The sequence below is a fragment of the Ranitomeya variabilis genome, chromosome 5 (genome assembly GCF_051348905.1).
Source record: "Ranitomeya variabilis isolate aRanVar5 chromosome 5, aRanVar5.hap1, whole genome shotgun sequence".
Taxonomy (NCBI): domain Eukaryota; kingdom Metazoa; phylum Chordata; class Amphibia; order Anura; family Dendrobatidae; genus Ranitomeya; species Ranitomeya variabilis.
Window position 1 is genome coordinate 510,652,568 of NC_135236.1, and position 16,995 is coordinate 510,669,562.

At 51.1% G+C, this 16,995-nt stretch overlaps 1 protein-coding gene across 1 annotated transcript in view; it reads left to right on the forward strand.

Annotated features, from left to right (window-relative positions):
- Nucleotides 1-16,995, forward strand: part of PDE6A (phosphodiesterase 6A) — a 130,598-nt gene that overhangs the window by 29,281 nt on the left and 84,322 nt on the right. The window contains exons 5-6 of the mRNA XM_077261143.1: nt 1,085-1,132; nt 2,143-2,292. Of these exons, the coding sequence (XP_077117258.1) occupies nt 1,085-1,132; nt 2,143-2,292 (198 nt within the window). The remainder of the gene's footprint in view (nt 1-1,084; nt 1,133-2,142; nt 2,293-16,995) is intronic.

Below are 16,995 nucleotides of genomic sequence, written 5' to 3' on the forward strand. Positions count from 1 at the left end.
GACTGTACCTGCTCTCTGCACCACCCTGATGACTGGAAGTTACTGACTTCAGAGAGAAGACAATTTAGTTTTCTCCCTGTAGTTAGTGTTCCAGTAAACCAACCAGACATGATTTAAAGACGGCTTGCTAAAAAAGTGAGTTAAATATCTTGGAAAAATCTGTGAGCTCCCTTGATGCTGCCGTTATTTTTGCGCTGCATAACTCAATTGTAGAAGGTGTTTACATTTGTTTTGGAGCGCAGTAGGTGAAATCTCTGCTTGTAGTTCAACTTGATGTTTCTTCAGAGCTTTCTCTGGGGTCATGCACCTTTTCCCTTCATTCCCAGACTCTGACAATCACAACTCGACAGCTGATCTAGTGGTCTGGCAGCCTCAGAGTCTCCTTTGGGGACGTGAGCTATAACCACTACCTCACAGCTCAGCAATGTTTGAGACTGTGAGATCGATAAATCAGCTGCTGAGCTCTAATTGGCAGCACATGGGAAGGAAGATTTCAAAGCACACGGTTGTCAGTTGAAAGGAGGGAGCAGAAGCTGCTGGGCCCTAACAGATACTGATCTGCTTTGCTGTGAATCCAGGAGGTTGAATTTGCCCTGTAACTGGGAATAATATACTGGCCCCAGTTACGGGAGAATCGAATATTACAAAATTATTAAATAAAACAGTTTTATGCTATATAAATATAATTGATATAAAAACAACAACATAATTTAAAATTTATTTTAGTGGTCCTAAGAAAAATTGTAAAATAAATGTGAAAAACAGACACCTATTTCCTTTGTTTTATTTATATTTTCTTTGATATTAGCAAAAAAAAACTAATTTGAAAATTACATAAAAATTACAATTATCATCAAAAAGAGGCAAAAATTATTTCAATATCCAAACAAGAAAAAATGTAAAGCTCTTACAATGGCATGTACGGAAAAAAATAAAAACAGTTTTTGGCCATGAAGATGAGGAAAATGGCATTGTCTGGAACTGGTTAACTTTTTCTTTTAGCTGTTAACCTATTCATTGTAATCACATTTGTTTATTACTGTTTCCAAAATGTGTTTCCAAATTATGAATTTGCATCTTTTAGATTTGCAACATTATGAACACGGCTGCTGATGAATACTTTGAGTTTCAGGTAAGGACTTGAGATACAGGAGAGCGAGACATGACTTCAGAATTTGTGACTATACGCCCTTATGACAGTTCAAGAACCTAATCCCTTTTGCATCCCCTTATCTGATGAATAAAAACACACCACACTGTGTGACATTGGATATAAAGGCCACAGTAACCTCGTTTATTCAATAAACAACTAAAACAATAGCAAAACATCCAGAAAAAGGAGGCGGGGGAATTGAATTGAAGGTTCAACACCATTTCTGTGAAATACAACAAACAGCTACTCCACACGAACCCCAGCCGCACCGCACAGGCTTGAGGGCACCCATCTGCATGTAGCCCATACCAAGTTGTCCCGATGAGATCTAGCCCAATAGCGACCCACTTACTATTTTGTAAGAACCTTGAACACATGTAGGGAGTAACGCATCCCTGTACTGGACTCCCCCTGTCCTTCAGTGGAACAAAGCACCTACAAAACCCCCCTCCTTTTACGCCAACCACTGTGATAGTTTTAAAACACATTAATTATATAATAAAAGAGAAACAAATTAAACTAATAGGGTGAGCGAGACGTTCTGAATACCAGGTCACCAGAAAAATGGACATCCCACAAGAGCACCTCCTTTCTATGCGATCCATATAGGAGCCTCCCATCAGCCTTTTAGATAAGCCCTTCAGACCTAACTGCTCCTATAGCCCTCCCCTAAAACTCCCACTCAAATTCCCACTCCTGTACATTAACCCCTAACTATCCATTCTTCAGGCCTAGCAACCATCCTGAGTCATTTGGCATGAGCCCCCTTGTTAAGGGGATGCAATCTGGGCCATACTTACTTATTTTAAAATTATCTTCATATGTTTCTCATGCACTTTTGTATTTATTATAAAGAAAAAAACTGCCATATTGATTTTCTCTAGCTCCAATGAGTCTATTGGTGAAACAACCTTGTGTAATGTTATACCCTTGTGTTTTGTGGCTCTTACTGCACATAGTAAACATTTTATTATTCTTATCAACCATAGAAAGGCCCAGTTGATGAATCTGGATGGATGATTAAAAATGTCCTTTCATTGCCAATCGTCAACAAAAAGGAAGAAATTGTTGGGGTTGCCACATTTTACAACAGAAAGGATGGAAAACCATTTGATGAAATGGATGAAGTTTTGACGGAAGTGAGTACACAATATATATACTGTATATATCATAAAAATCTTATTAAGGGAGATTTCTCAAGTTGTCTCTTTAGCAGCTCAGATTTGTGCAGTTTCCTTACTTCCTGACTTCTGGCAGAGCTCCTCCTTAAGTGACAGTTCTGGTGATAGCAGAGCTGTAGTATTATAACAGCAGCTTGTTAGGAGCTGGGAAGGAATGAGAGATAGGTAAGCAGCTAATTGCTATATGGAAATCAATGGGCTGGAGAGAGGTGGCTGGTATGTTATGAGTTAACCTCTCTCCTGGATTATAACTACTGTGCGTTCCTCGCCAGGCACATGAGCTTCATGTAAACCAGCAGTACAATATGAAAGATAAAAGGCGTCATTGCCTGATAATAACAGCAGATAGAAAACAAAAGTCAACTACAAACTTATTTTAAATTTTCATTCAGTCTAATTAACTAAAGCATATTAATAACTTGACAATACCAATTTAAAAACAAAAATTACAAGACTTAGGGGAATATTGTCTATATTTGTAATGAGATTGCTACTATACAATATGCATTATGTTGGCATTCTATATATTATGAATCTTGACATAATACAAAATATTTAATTCCCACATGTCACTGATACACAGCCAGGGGGGTCACACTGAGCCCACCACTGTTATTACTTTGTCACAGATGACACCAGAAAGATCACACAGATCCAACCCTGCCTCCCATCGTCAGGACAATTATTTGATGAGTGATGAACGAGACAGCAGCTGCTTCCACTACTAGGCTGGTTATTGGGTAACTAACAGTGATCTTATGGCATAAACACCTCCGATTCCATCTCATGGAATATATTTATATACCCGGTACAGTCATTGCCATCTCTGCAACAACAAAAAGAACTACTAGCTGCCACCACCAATCATTTATAGAGGCCAGTTGGAGACTTCGTTACAGGTAGCATATGGCTCAAGGGGTGTGGTTTACAGAACAAGAGGAACAGAGCTAATAAATTATTTATTAAATCAAGAAAGATAGGCAGTGTTTTTAAAAATATACAAGATGATACACAATGGGAACAAAACAGTACGATATATAAAATTACATAAAATAAAAAGGGATAATGCAAGAAACTTACTAAACCTGGTCACAGAAATGGGAGTTTTTTTTGTTTCGATGTTAACATATTTCTTCAGTACAAAAAAACATATTTGGTAGTTTGTCATATCTGGTTTGAAGACATGTGGACCCACAACAGCTGGAATTATATGCTTTAAAATTATTATGTGATCACAACTTAACAGGTTAGCATAACCTTTACTTTCTTAATCAATTTTAACCCGATAAGATCCTATTGCGCTTCTTTCTCCTGCCTTCTAGCCCCATATACTGTGTAATGGCTGTGTCAGACCGTGCAGGAATATGGTCTGAACATTCCACAGCAATTGTCCAGGAGGGAAGAATAAGCAATTATAAAGACAACATAGCAGTGGCTTGCAGTTGCTGCGTTTTGTGAGGTAAAACAATACACTGCCTTTTTATCATATAAGTCACTGTTTCTGCTGCTGCTTCTGCTCCAATCCTCTTAATTCTTCATAATTTAAGCTAGTGAAGTAGTAGCTATGGTAGAAACACTCCCTCATGTGATAAAACAGGCAGGGAAATGTTTTACCTCACAGAAGGCAGCAGATATACTGTAACCCAATGATGTCCTGTCTGTATACTCTCATTTGCTTTCTCCTCTACCTAGGAGATGTGGCACATTCATACCATGTTCCTGCGCAGAGACAGCCATTACACAGTACATAGCAAAGGAAAATTCAGAACATCTAAGATCTATTGATTAAAATTAACTTTGTGCATTGGAAAGCCCCTTTAATGACTACAAAAGTAACAATGCTTCATTTTATAACAAAAGCCGCAACATTATCTACTGGATCAATCGAGTGAATACTTACAGAAACCTGTGGTTACTTTTAATTTATAATAATCAAGAAGATCCTGAGTTGGAAATTAAACTGGAGGCTTCAATGCCAGCAGAGTGTAACAGCAGAACCATAAGCTTGTGTAAAGTATTTATTTATATAGCACATTTAAATTATGTATTTGGGATGAGAAAACATTTTCTGATGTCATATTAAAAGGGGTTTCCCCACGAACAAAGTTAATTACTACCAACATTTTAATCAATAGATTTTTGATCTAATATATAATTGCCTAGAATACTACTTCCTGCAATTTGTGCCAACTTCCGTGGCTTTGTCCGGAGCTATTGTCCAGAGCTATTGTCCGGAGCTAATGTCCGGAGCTAATGTCCGGAGATAAGTGACGTCACCAGTGTCCTACACCCAGGCAGAGCACAGGGGCCCCAGGCAGCATATGGGGCCCCAGGCAGAGCACAGTGGCCCCAGGCAGAGCACAGGGGCCCCAGGCAGCATATGGGGCCCCAGGCAGAGCACAGGGGCCCCAGGCAGAGCACAGGGGCCCCCGGCAGCATATGGGGCCCCAGGCAGAGCACAGGGGCCCCAGGCAGCATATGGGGCCCCAGGCAGAGCACAGTGGCCCCAGGCAGAGCACAGGGGCCCCAGGCAGAGCACAGGGGCCCCAGGCAGAGCACAGGGGCCCCAGGCAGCATATGGGGCCCCAGGCAGAGCACAGGGGCCCCAGGCAGCATATGGGGCCCCAGGCAGAGCACAGTGGCCCCAGGCAGCATATGGGGCCCCAGGCAGAGAACAGGGGCCCCAGGCAGAGCACAGGGGCCCCAGGCAGCATATGGGGCCCCAGGCAGAGCACAGTGGTCCCAGGCAGAGCACAGGGGCCCCAGGCAGCTTATGGGGCCCCAGGCAGAGCACAGTGGCCCCAGGCAGAACATGGAGCCCCAGGCAGAGCACAGTGGCCCCAGGCAGAGCACAGGGGCCCCAGGCAGAACATGGGGCCCCAGGCAGAGCACAGGGCCCCCAGGCAGAGCACAGGGGCTCCAGGCAGCATATGGGGCCCCAGGCAGAGCACAGGGGCCCCAGGCAGCATATGGGGCCCCAGGCAGAGCACAGTGGCCCCAGGCAGAGCACACACCAAATCGGAGGCCGAGGGGCCCCGCCCAACAAATTGGAGGCCGAGGGTCCCCGCCCACCAAATCGGAGGCCGAGGGGCCCCGCCTACCAAATCGGAGGCCGAGGGTCCCCGCCCACCAAATCGGAGGCCGAGGGTCCCCGCCCACCAAATCGGAGGCCGAGGGTCCCCGCCCACCAAATCGGAGGCCGACGGGCCCCACCCACCAAAGCAGAGGCCGAGGGTCCCCGCCCACCAAATCGGAGGCCGAGGGTCCTCGCCCACCAAATCGGAGGCCGAGGGGCCCCGCCCACCAAATCGGAGGCCGAGGGGCCCCGCCGACCAAATCGGAGGCCGAGGGGCCCCGCCCACCAAATCGGAGGCCGAGGGGCCCCGCCCACCAAATCGGAGGCTGAGGGGCCCCGCCCACCAAATCGGAGGCCGAGGGGCCCCGCCCTCCAAATCGGAGGCCGAGGGGCCTCGCCCACCAAATCGGAGGCCGAGGGTCCCCGCCCACCAAATCGGAGGCCGAGGGTCCCCGCCCACCAAATCGGAGGCCGAGGGTCCCCACCCACCAAATCGGAGCCCGAGGGTCCCCGCCCACCAAATCGGAGGCCGAGGGGCCCCGCCCACCAAATCGGAGGCCGACGGGCCCCACCCACCAAAGCGGAGGCCGAGGGTCCCCGCCCACCAAATCGGAGGCCGAGGGTCCCCGCCCACCAAATCGGAGGCCGAGGGTCCCCGCCCACCAAATCGGAGGCCGAGGGTCCCCGCCCACCAAATTGGAGGCCGAGGGGCCCCACCAACCAAATCGGAGGCCGAGGAGCCCCGCCCACCAAATCGAAGGTCGAGGGGCCCCGTCCACGAAAGCGGAGGCCGAGGGTCCCCGCACACCAAATCGGAGGCCGAGGGGCCCCGCCCACCAAAGCGGAGGCCGAGGGTCCCCGACCACCAAATCGGAGGCCGAGGGTCCCCGCCCACCAAATCGGAGGCCGAGGGTCCCCGCCCACCAAAGCGGAGGCTGTTATGGTTCTCAATGGCAAGAGAACATAGCCCAGCAAACATACGAACTAGCTCTTGGAAGGATGGAAACTAAACTGACCATGAACTAAACCTGCCGCACAACTAACAGTAGCCGGGTAGCGTAGCCTGCGTTTTATCCCTAGACGCCCAGCGCCGGCCGGAGGACTAACTAATCCTGGCAGAGGAAAATATAGTCCTGGCTCACCTCTAGAGAAATTTCCCCGAAAGGCAGACAGAGGCCCCCACAAATATTGGCGGTGATTTTAGATGAAATGACAAACGTAGTATGAACATAGGTTTAGCAAAATTGAGGTCCGCTTACTAGATAGCAGGAAGACAGAAAGGGCACTTTCATGGTCAGCTGAAAACCCTATCAAAATACCATCCTGAAATTACTTTAAGACTCTAGTATTAACTCATAACATCAGAGTGGCAATTTCAGATCACAAGAGCTTTCCAGACACAGAAACGAAACTACAGCTGTGAACTGGAACAAAATGCAAAAACAAACAAGGACTAAGTCCAACTTAGCTGGGAGTTGTCTAGCAGCAGGAACATGCACAGAAAGGCTTCTGATTACAATGTTGACCGGCATGGAAGTGACAGAGGAGCAAGGCTAAATAGCGACTCCCACATCCTGATGGAAACAGGTGAACAGAGAGGATGATGCACACCAGTTCAATTCCACCAGTGGCCACCGGGGGAGCCCAAAATCCAATTTCACAACAGTACCCCCCCCTCAAGGAGGGGGCACCGAACCCTCACCAGAACCACCAGGGCGATCAGGATGAGCCCTATGAAAGGCACGGACCAAATCGGAGGCATGAACATCAGAGGCAGTCACCCAAGAATTATCCTCCTGACCGTATCCCTTCCATTTGACCAGATACTGGAGTTTCCGTCTGGAAACACGGGAGTCCAAGATTTTTTCCACAACGTACTCCAACTCGCCCTCAACCAACACCGGAGCAGGAGGCTCAACGGAAGGCACAACCGGTACCTCATACCTGCGCAATAATGACCGATGAAAAACATTATGAATAGAAAAAGATGCAGGGAGGTCCAAACGGAAGGACACAGGGTTAAGAATCTCCAATATCTTGTACGGGCCGATGAACCGAGGCTTAAACTTGGGAGAAGAAACCCTCATAGGGACAAAACGAGAAGACAACCACACCAAGTCCCCAACACAAAGCCGAGGACCAACCCGACGCCGGCGGTTGGCAAAAAGCTGAGTCTTCTCCTGGGACAACTTCAAATTGTCCACTACCTGCCCCCAAATCTGATGCAACCTCTCCACCACAGCATCCACTCCAGGACAATCCGAAGATTCCACCTGACCAGAAGAAAATCGAGGATGAAACCCCGAATTACAGAAAAAGGGAGACACCAAGGTGGCAGAACTGGCCCGATTATTGAGGGCAAACTCCGCTAAAGGCAAAAAAGCAACCCAATCATCCTGATCTGCAGACACAAAACACCTCAAATATGTCTCCAAGGTCTGATTCGTCCGCTCGGTCTGGCCATTAGTCTGAGGATGGAAAGCAGACGAAAAAGACAAATCTATGCCCATCCTAGCACAGAATGCTCGCCAAAATCTAGACACGAATTGGGTACCTCTGTCAGAAACGATATTCTCCGGAATACCATGCAAACGGACCACATTTTGAAAAAACAGAGGAACCAACTCGGAAGAAGAAGGCAACTTAGGCAGGGGAACCAAATGGACCATCTTAGAGAAACGATCACACACCACCCAGATGACAGACATCTTCTGAGAAACAGGAAGATCCGAAATAAAATCCATCGAGATGTGCGTCCAGGGCCTCTTCGGGATAGGCAAGGGCAACAACAATCCACTAGCCCGAGAACAACAAGGCTTGGCCCGAGCACAAACGTCACAAGACTGCACGAAGCCTCGCACATCTCGAGACAGGGAAGGCCACCAGAAGGACCTTGCCACCAAATCCCTGGTACCAAAGATTCCAGGATGACCTGCCAACGCAGAAGAATGAACCTCAGAAATGACTTTACTGGTCCAATCATCAGGAACAAACAGTCTACCAGGTGGGCAACGATCAGGTCTATCCGCCTGAAACTCCTGCAAGGCCCGCCGCAGGTCTGGAGAAACGGCAGACAATATCACTCCATCCTTAAGGATACCTGTAGGTTCAGAATTACCAGGGGAGTCAGGCTCAAAACTCCTAGAAAGGGCATCCGCCTTAACATTCTTAGAACCCGGCAGGTAGGACACCACAAAATTAAACCGAGAGAAAAACAACGACCAGCGCGCCTGTCTAGGATTCAGGCGTCTGGCGGACTCAAGATAAATTAGATTTTTGTGGTCAGTCAATACCACCACCTGATGTCTAGCCCCCTCAAGCCAATGACGCCACTCCTCAAAAGCCCACTTCATGGCCAAAAGCTCCCGATTCCCAACATCATAATTCCGCTCGGCGGGCAAAAATTTACGCGAGAAAAAAGCACAAGGTCTCATCACGGAGCAATCGGAACTTCTCTGAGACAAAACCGCCCCAGCTCCGATTTCAGAAGCGTCGACCTCAACCTGAAAAGGAAGAGCAACATCAGGCTGACGCAACACAGGGGCGGAAGAAAAGCGGCGCTTAAGCTCCCGAAAGGCCTCCACAGCAGCAGGGGACCAATCAGCAACATCAGCACCCTTCTTAGTCAAATCAGTCAATGGTTTAACAACATCAGAAAAACCAGCAATAAATCGACGATAAAAGTTAGCAAAGCCCAAAAATTTCTGAAGACTCTTAAGAGAAGAGGGTTGCGTCCAATCACAAATAGCCTGAACCTTGACAGGATCCATCTCGATGGAAGAGGGGGAAAAAATATATCCCAAAAAGGAAATCTTTTGAACCCCAAAAACGCACTTAGAACCCTTCACACACAAGGAATTAGACCGCAAAACCTGAAAAACCCTCCTGACCTGCTGGACATGAGAGTCCCAGTCATCCGAAAAAATCAAAATATCATCCAAATACACAATCATAAATTTATCCAAATAATCACGGAAAATGTCATGCATAAAGGACTGAAAGACTGAAGGGGCATTAGAAAGACCAAAAGGCATCACCAAATACTCAAAGTGGCCCTCGGGCGTATTAAATGCGGTTTTCCACTCATCCCCCTGCTTAATTCGCACCAAATTATACGCCCCACGAAGATCTATCTTAGAGAACCACTTGGCCCCCTTTATGCGAGCAAACAAATCAGTCAGCAGTGGCAACGGATATTGATATTTAACCGTGATTTTATTCAAAAGCCGATAATCAATGCACGGCCTCAAAGAGCCATCTTTCTTAGCCACAAAGAAAAAACCGGCTCCTAAGGGAGATGACGATGGACGAATATGTCCCTTTTCCAAGGACTCCTTTATATATTCTCGCATAGCAGCATGTTCAGGCACAGACAGATTAAATAAACGACCCTTAGGGTATTTACTACCCGGAATCAAATCTATGGCACAATCGCACTCCCGGTGCGGAGGTAATGAACCAAGCTTAGGTTCTTCAAAAACGTCACGATATTCAGTCAAGAATTCAGGAATCTCAGAGGGAATAGATGATAAAATGGAAACCACAGGTACGTCCCCATGCGTCCCCTTACATCCCCAGCTTAACACAGACATAGCTTTCCAGTCAAGGACTGGGTTATGAGATTGCAGCCATGGCAATCCAAGCACCAACACATCATGTAGGTTATACAGCACAAGAAAGCGAATAATCTCCTGGTGATCCGGATTAATCCGCATAGTTACTTGTGTCCAGTATTGTGGTTTATTGCTAGCCAATGGGGTGGAGTCAATCCCCTTCAGGGGTATAGGAGTTTCAAGAGGCTCCAAATCATACCCACAGCGTTTGGCAAAGGACTAATCCATAAGACTCAAAGCGGCACCAGAGTCGACATAGGCATCCGCGGTAATAGATGATAAAGAACAAATCAGGGTCACAGATAGAATAAACTTAGACTGTAAAGTGCCAATTGAAACAGACTTATCAAGCTTCTTAGTACGCTTAGAGCATGCTGATATAACATGAGTTGAATCACCGCAATAGAAGCACAACCCATTTTTTCGTCTAAAATTCTGCCGTTCACTTCTGGACAGAACTCTATCACATTGCATATTCTCTGGCGTCTTCTCAGTAGACACCGCCAAATGGTGCACAGGTTTGCGCTCCCGCAGACGCCTATCGATCTGGATAGCCATTGTCATGGACTCATTCAGACCCGCAGGCACAGGGAACCCCACCATAACATCCTTAATGGCATCAGAGAGACCCTCTCTGAAATTCGCCGCCAGGGCGCACTCATTCCACTGAGTAAGCACAGCCCATTTACGGAATTTCTGGCAGTATATTTCAGCCTCGTCTTGCCCCTGAGATAGGGACATCAAGGCCTTTTCCGCCTGAAGTTCTAACTGAGGTTCCTCATAAAGCAACCCCAAGGCCAGAAAAAACGCATCCACATTGAGCAACGCAGGATCCCCTGGAGCCAACGCAAAAGCCCAATCCTGAGGGTCGCCCCGGAGCAAAGAAATCACAATCCTGACCTGCTGAGCAGGATCTCCAGCAGAGCGAGATTTCAGGGACAAAAACAACTTGCAATTATTTTTGAAATTTTGAAAGCAAGATCTATTCCCCGAGAAAAATTCAGGCAAAGGAATTCTAGGTTCAGATATAGGAACATGAACAACAAAATCTTGTAAGTTTTGAACTTTCGTGGTGAGATTATTCAAACCTGCAGCTAAACTCTGAATATCCATTTTAAACAGGTGAACACAGAGCCATTCCAGGATTAGAAGGAGAGAGAGAGAGAGAAAGGCTGCAATATAGGCAGACTTGCAAGAGATTCAATTACAAGCACACTCAGAACTGAGAAAAAAAAAAAAAATCTTCAGCAGACTTCTCTTTTCTCTCCTTTCTCTGTCAATTAATTTAACCCCTTTTTGGCCGGTCAAACTGTTATGGTTCTCAATGGCAAGAGAACATAGCCCAGCAAACATACGAACTAGCTCTTGGAAGGATGGAAACTAAACTGACCATGAACTAAACCTGCCGCACAACTAACAGTAGCCGGGTAGCGTAGCCTGCGTTTTATCCCTAGACGCCCAGCGCCGGCCGGAGGACTAACTAATCCTGGCAGAGGAAAATATAGTCCTGGCTCACCTCTAGAGAAATTTCCCCGAAAGGCAGACAGAGGCCCCCACAAATATTGGCGGTGATTTTAGATGAAATGACAAACGTAGTATGAACATAGGTTTAGCAAAATTGAGGTCCGCTTACTAGATAGCAGGAAGACAGAAAGGGCACTTTCATGGTCAGCTGAAAACCCTATCAAAATACCATCCTGAAATTACTTTAAGACTCTAGTATTAACTCATAACATCAGAGTGGCAATTTCAGATCACAAGAGCTTTCCAGACACAGAAACGAAACTACAGCTGTGAACTGGAACAAAATGCAAAAACAAACAAGGACTAAGTCCAACTTAGCTGGGAGTTGTCTAGCAGCAGGAATATGCACAGAAAGGCTTCTGATTACAATGTTGACCGGCATGGAAGTGACAGAGGAGCAAGGCTAAATAGCGACTCCCACATCCTGATGGAAACAGGTGAACAGAGAGGATGATGCACACCAGTTCAATTCCACCAGTGGCCACCGGGGGAGCCCAAAATCCAATTTCACAACAGGAGGCCGAGGGGCCTGGCCCTGCCCACCACATCGGAGGCCGAGGGGCCCCGCCCACCAAAGCGGAGGCCGAGGGGCCCGGCCCCGCCCACCAAAGCGGAGGCCGAGGGGCCCCGACCACCACATCGGAGGCCGAGGGGCCCCGCCCACCAAATCGGAGGCCGAGGGGCCTCGCCCACCAAATCGGAGGCCGAGGGGCCTCGCCCACCAAAACGGAGGCCGAGGGTCCCCGCCCACCAAATCGGAGGCCGAGGGTCCCCGCCCACCAAATCAAAGGCCGAGGGTCCCCGCCCACCAAATCGGAGGCCGAGGGTCCACACCAACCAAATCGGAGGCCGAGGGGCCCCGCCCACCAAAGCGGAGGCCGAGGGTCCCTGCACACCAAATCGGAGGCAGAGGGACCCAGCCCACCAAATCGGAGGCCAAGGGGCCCCGCCCACCAAAGCGGAGGCCGAGGGTCCCCGACCACCAAATCGGAGGCCGAGGGTCCCTGCCCACCAAATCGGAGGCCGAGGGTCCCCGCCCACCAAATCGGAGGCCGAGGGTCCCCGCCCACCAAATCGGAGGCCGAGAGTCCCCGCCCACCAAATCGGAGGCCGAGGGGCCCCGCCCACCAAATCGGAGGCCGAGGGGCCCCGCCCACCAAATCGGAGGCCGAGGGGCCCCGCCCACCAAATCGGAGGCCTAGGGGCCCCGCCCACCAAATCGGAGGCCGAGGGGCCCCGCCCACCAAATCGGAGGCTGAGGGGCCCCGCCCACCAAATCGGAGGCCGAGGGGCCCCACCCACCAAAGCGGAGGCCGAGGGTCCCCGCCCACCAAATCGGAGGCCGAGGGTCCCCGCCCACCAAATCGGAGGCCGAGGGGCCCCGCCCACCAAATCGGAGGCCGAGGGGCCCCGCCCACCAAATCGGAGGCCGAGGGGCCCCGCCCACCAAATCGGAGGCTGAGGGGCCCCGCCCACCAAATCGGAGGCCGAGGGGCCCCGCCCAACAAATCGGAGGCCGAGGGTCCCCGCCCACCAAATCGGAGGCCGAGGGGCCCCGCCTACCAAATCGGAGGCCGAGGGTCCCCGCCCACCAAATCGGAGGCCGACGGGCCCCACCCACCAAAGCGGAGGCCGAGGGTCCCCGCCCACCAAATCGGAGGCCGAGGGTCCCCGCCCACCAAATCGGAGGCCGAGGGTCCCCGCCCACCAAATCGGAGGCCGAGGGGCCCCGCCCACCAAATCGGAGGCCGAGGGGCCCCGCCCACCAAATCGGAGGCCGAGGGGCCCCGCCCACCAAATCGGAGGCTGAGGGGCCCCGCCCACCAAATCGGAGGCCGAGGGGCCCCGCCCTCCAAATCGGAGGCCGAGGGGCCTCGCCCACCAAATCGGAGGCCGAGGGTCCCCGCCCACCAAATCGGAGGCCGAGGGTCCCCGCCCACCAAATCGGAGGCCGAGGGTCCCCGCCCACCAAATTGGAGGCCGAGGGGCCCCACCAACCAAATCGGAGGCCGAGGAGCCCCGCCCACCAAATCGAAGGTCGAGGGGCCCCGTCCACGAAAGCGGAGGCCGAGGGTCCCCGCACACCAAATCGGAGGCCGAGGGGCCCCGCCCACCAAAGCGGAGGCCGAGGGTCCCCGACCACCAAATCGGAGGCCGAGGGTCCCCGCCCACCAAATCGGAGGCCGAGGGTCCCCGCCCACCAAAGCGGAGGCCGAGGGGCCTGGCCCTGCCCACCACATCGGAGGCCGAGGGGCCCCGCCCACCAAAGCGGAGGCCGAGGGGCCCGGCCCCGCCCACCAAAGCGGAGGCCGAGGGGCCCCGACCACCACATCGGAGGCCGAGGGGCCCCGCCCACCAAATCGGAGGCCGAGGGGCCTCGCCCACCAAATCAGAGGCCGAGGGGCCCCGCCCACCAAAACGGAGGCCGAGGGTCCCCGCCCACCAAATCGGAGGCCGAGGGTCCCCGCCCACCAAATCAAAGGCCGAGGGTCCCCGCCCACCAAATCGGAGGCCGAGGGTCCACACCAACCAAATCGGAGGCCGAGGGGCCCCGCCCACCAAAGCGGAGGCCGAGGGTCCCCGCACACCAAATCGGAGGCAGAGGGACCCAGCCCACCAAATCGGAGGCCAAGGGGCCCCGCCCACCAAAGCGGAGGCCGAGGGTCCCCGACCACCAAATCGGAGGCCGAGGGTCCCCGCCTACCAAATCGGAGGCCGAGGGTCCCCGCCCACCAAATCGGAGGCCGAGAGTCCCCGCCCACCAAATCGGAGGCCGAGGGGCCCCGCCCACCAAATCGGAGGCCGAGGGGCCCCGCCAACCAAATCGGCGGCCGAGGGGCCCCGCCAACCAAATCGGAGGCCAAGGAGCCCCGCCCACCAAGTCGAAGGCCGAGCGGCCCCGCCCACCAAAGCAGAGGCCGAGGGGCCCAGCCCCGCCCACCACATTGGAGGCCGAGGGGCCCCGCCCACCACATCGGAGGCCGAGGGGCCCCGCCCACCACATCGGAGGCCGAGGGTCCCCACCCACCAAATCGGAGGCCGAGGGTCCCCGCCCACCAAATCGGAGGCCGAGGGTCCCCGCCCACCAAATCGGAGGCCGAGGGTCCCCGCCCACGAAATCGGAGGCCGAGGGTCCCCGCCCACCAAATCGGAGGCCGAGGGGCCCCACCAACCAAATCGGAGGCCGAGGGGCCCCGCTGTCATGGTTCCCAATGGCAAGGGAACGTAAAAAACACATAAGTAACGAACGAGCTCTCGGGTGATGGAAACTCGAGTTGACCGTGAGCTAAATCTACCACACAACTAACAGTAGCCAGGGAGCATACCTACGGCTTCCTATATGCCACGCGCCAGCCGGAGGACTAACTACGCCTGGTAGAGGAAGAAACAGACCTGGCTTACCTCTAGGGAAATACCCCAAAAGATGATAGCAGCCCCCCACATGTAATAACGGTGAATTAAGAGGAAAAGACATACACAGTATGAAAGTAGATTTAGCAAAGAGAGGTCCACTTACTAGATAGCAGAAGGATACAAAAGAGGACTTCACGGTCAACTGAAAACCCTTTCAAAAACCATCCTGAAATTACTTTAAGACTCCTGTGTCAACTCATGACACAGGAGTGGCAATTTCAGCCCGCAAGAGCTTCCAGCTACAGAGAATTACAAAAACTGCAAACTGGACAAAAGGTACAAAACAAAAGGACAAAGTCCACTTAGCTGATCAGCAGACTAGTAGCAGGAACATGCAACCGAAGGCTCTGGTTACAATGATGACCGGCAAGGAAATGACTGGAGAGCAAGGCTAAATAGGAAACTCCCAAACACTGATGGAAGCAGGTGAACAGAAGAAGCAAAGTGCAAACAAGCCACCAGTACCACCAGCAACCACCAGGGGAGCCCAAAAAGTGGATACACAACAGTACCCTCCCCTTAAGGAGGGGGCACCGAACCCTCACAAGAACCGCCAGGGCGATCTGGATGAGCCCTATGAAAGGCACGAACCAAATCCGAGGCATGAACATCAGAGGCAGTTACCCAAGAATTATCTTCCTGACCATAGCCTTTCCATTTAACCAGATATTGAAGTCTCTGTCTGGAAATACGGGAGTCCAAGATCTTCTCCACGACGTACTCCAATTCACCCTCCACCAGCACAGGAGCAGGAGGTTCAGTAGAAGGAACCACCGGTACCTCATATCTCCGCAACAACGACCGATGGAACACATTATGGATAGCGAAAGATGCCGGGAGGTCCAAACGAAAGGAAACAGGGTTAAGAATCTCCAAAATCCTATAAGGACCGATGAACCGAGGCTTAAATTTGGGAGAAGAAACTCTCATAGGGACAAAACGGGAAGACAACCACACCAAGTCCCCAACGCGAAGGTGGGGACCAACACGACGACGACGGTTAGCAAACTGCTGAGTCCTCTCCTGGGACAATTCCAAATTATCCACCACTTGTCCCCAAATCCGATGCAACCGATCCACCACCGCATCCACTCCAGGACAATCCGAAGATTCAACCTGACCAGATGAAAAACGCGGATGAAACCCTGAATTGCAAAAGAAAGGAGAAACCAAAGTGGCAGAACTAGCCCGATTATTAAGAGCAAACTCCGCCAACGGCAGAAAGGCAACCCAATCATCCTGATCCGCAGACACAAAACACCTCAAATAAGTCTCCAAAGTTTGATTAGTTCGCTCCGTCTGGCCATTGGTCTGAGGATGGAATGCAGATGAAAAGGACAAATCAATGCCCAACCTGGCACAGACTGCCCGCCAAAATCTAGACACAAACTGGGTACCCCTGTCAGAAACGATGTTTTCCGGAATACCATGCAAGCGAACCACATTTTGAAAAAACAGAGGGACCAACTCAGATGAGGAAGGCAACTTAGGCAATGGCACCAAATGAACCATTTTAGAAAAACGGTCACACACCACCCAGATGACAGACATCTTCTGAGAAACAGGAAGATCCGAGATAAAGTCCATAGAGATGTGCGTCCAAGGCCTCTTCGGAATAGGCAAGGGCAACAACAACCCACTAGCCCTAGAACAACAAGGCTTGGCCCGAGCACACACATCGCAAGACTGCACAAAAACACGCACATCTCGAGACAGGGAAGGCCACCAGAAGGATCTAGCCACCAAATCTCTGGTGCCAAAAATTCCCGGATGACCTGCCAGAGTAGAAGAATGAACTTCCGAGATGACTCTAGTGGTCCACTCGTAAGGAACAAACAGTCTACCAGACGGACAACGATCAGGTCTATCCGCCTGAAATTCTTGCAAAGCACATCGCAAATCTGGAGAGACAGCAGACAAAACCACTCCATCCTTAAGGACACCAGCAGGTTCAGAATTCCCAGGAGAGTCAGGCTCAAAACTCCTAGAAAGAGCATCTGCTTTCACATTCCTAGAACCCGGTAAGTACGAGAC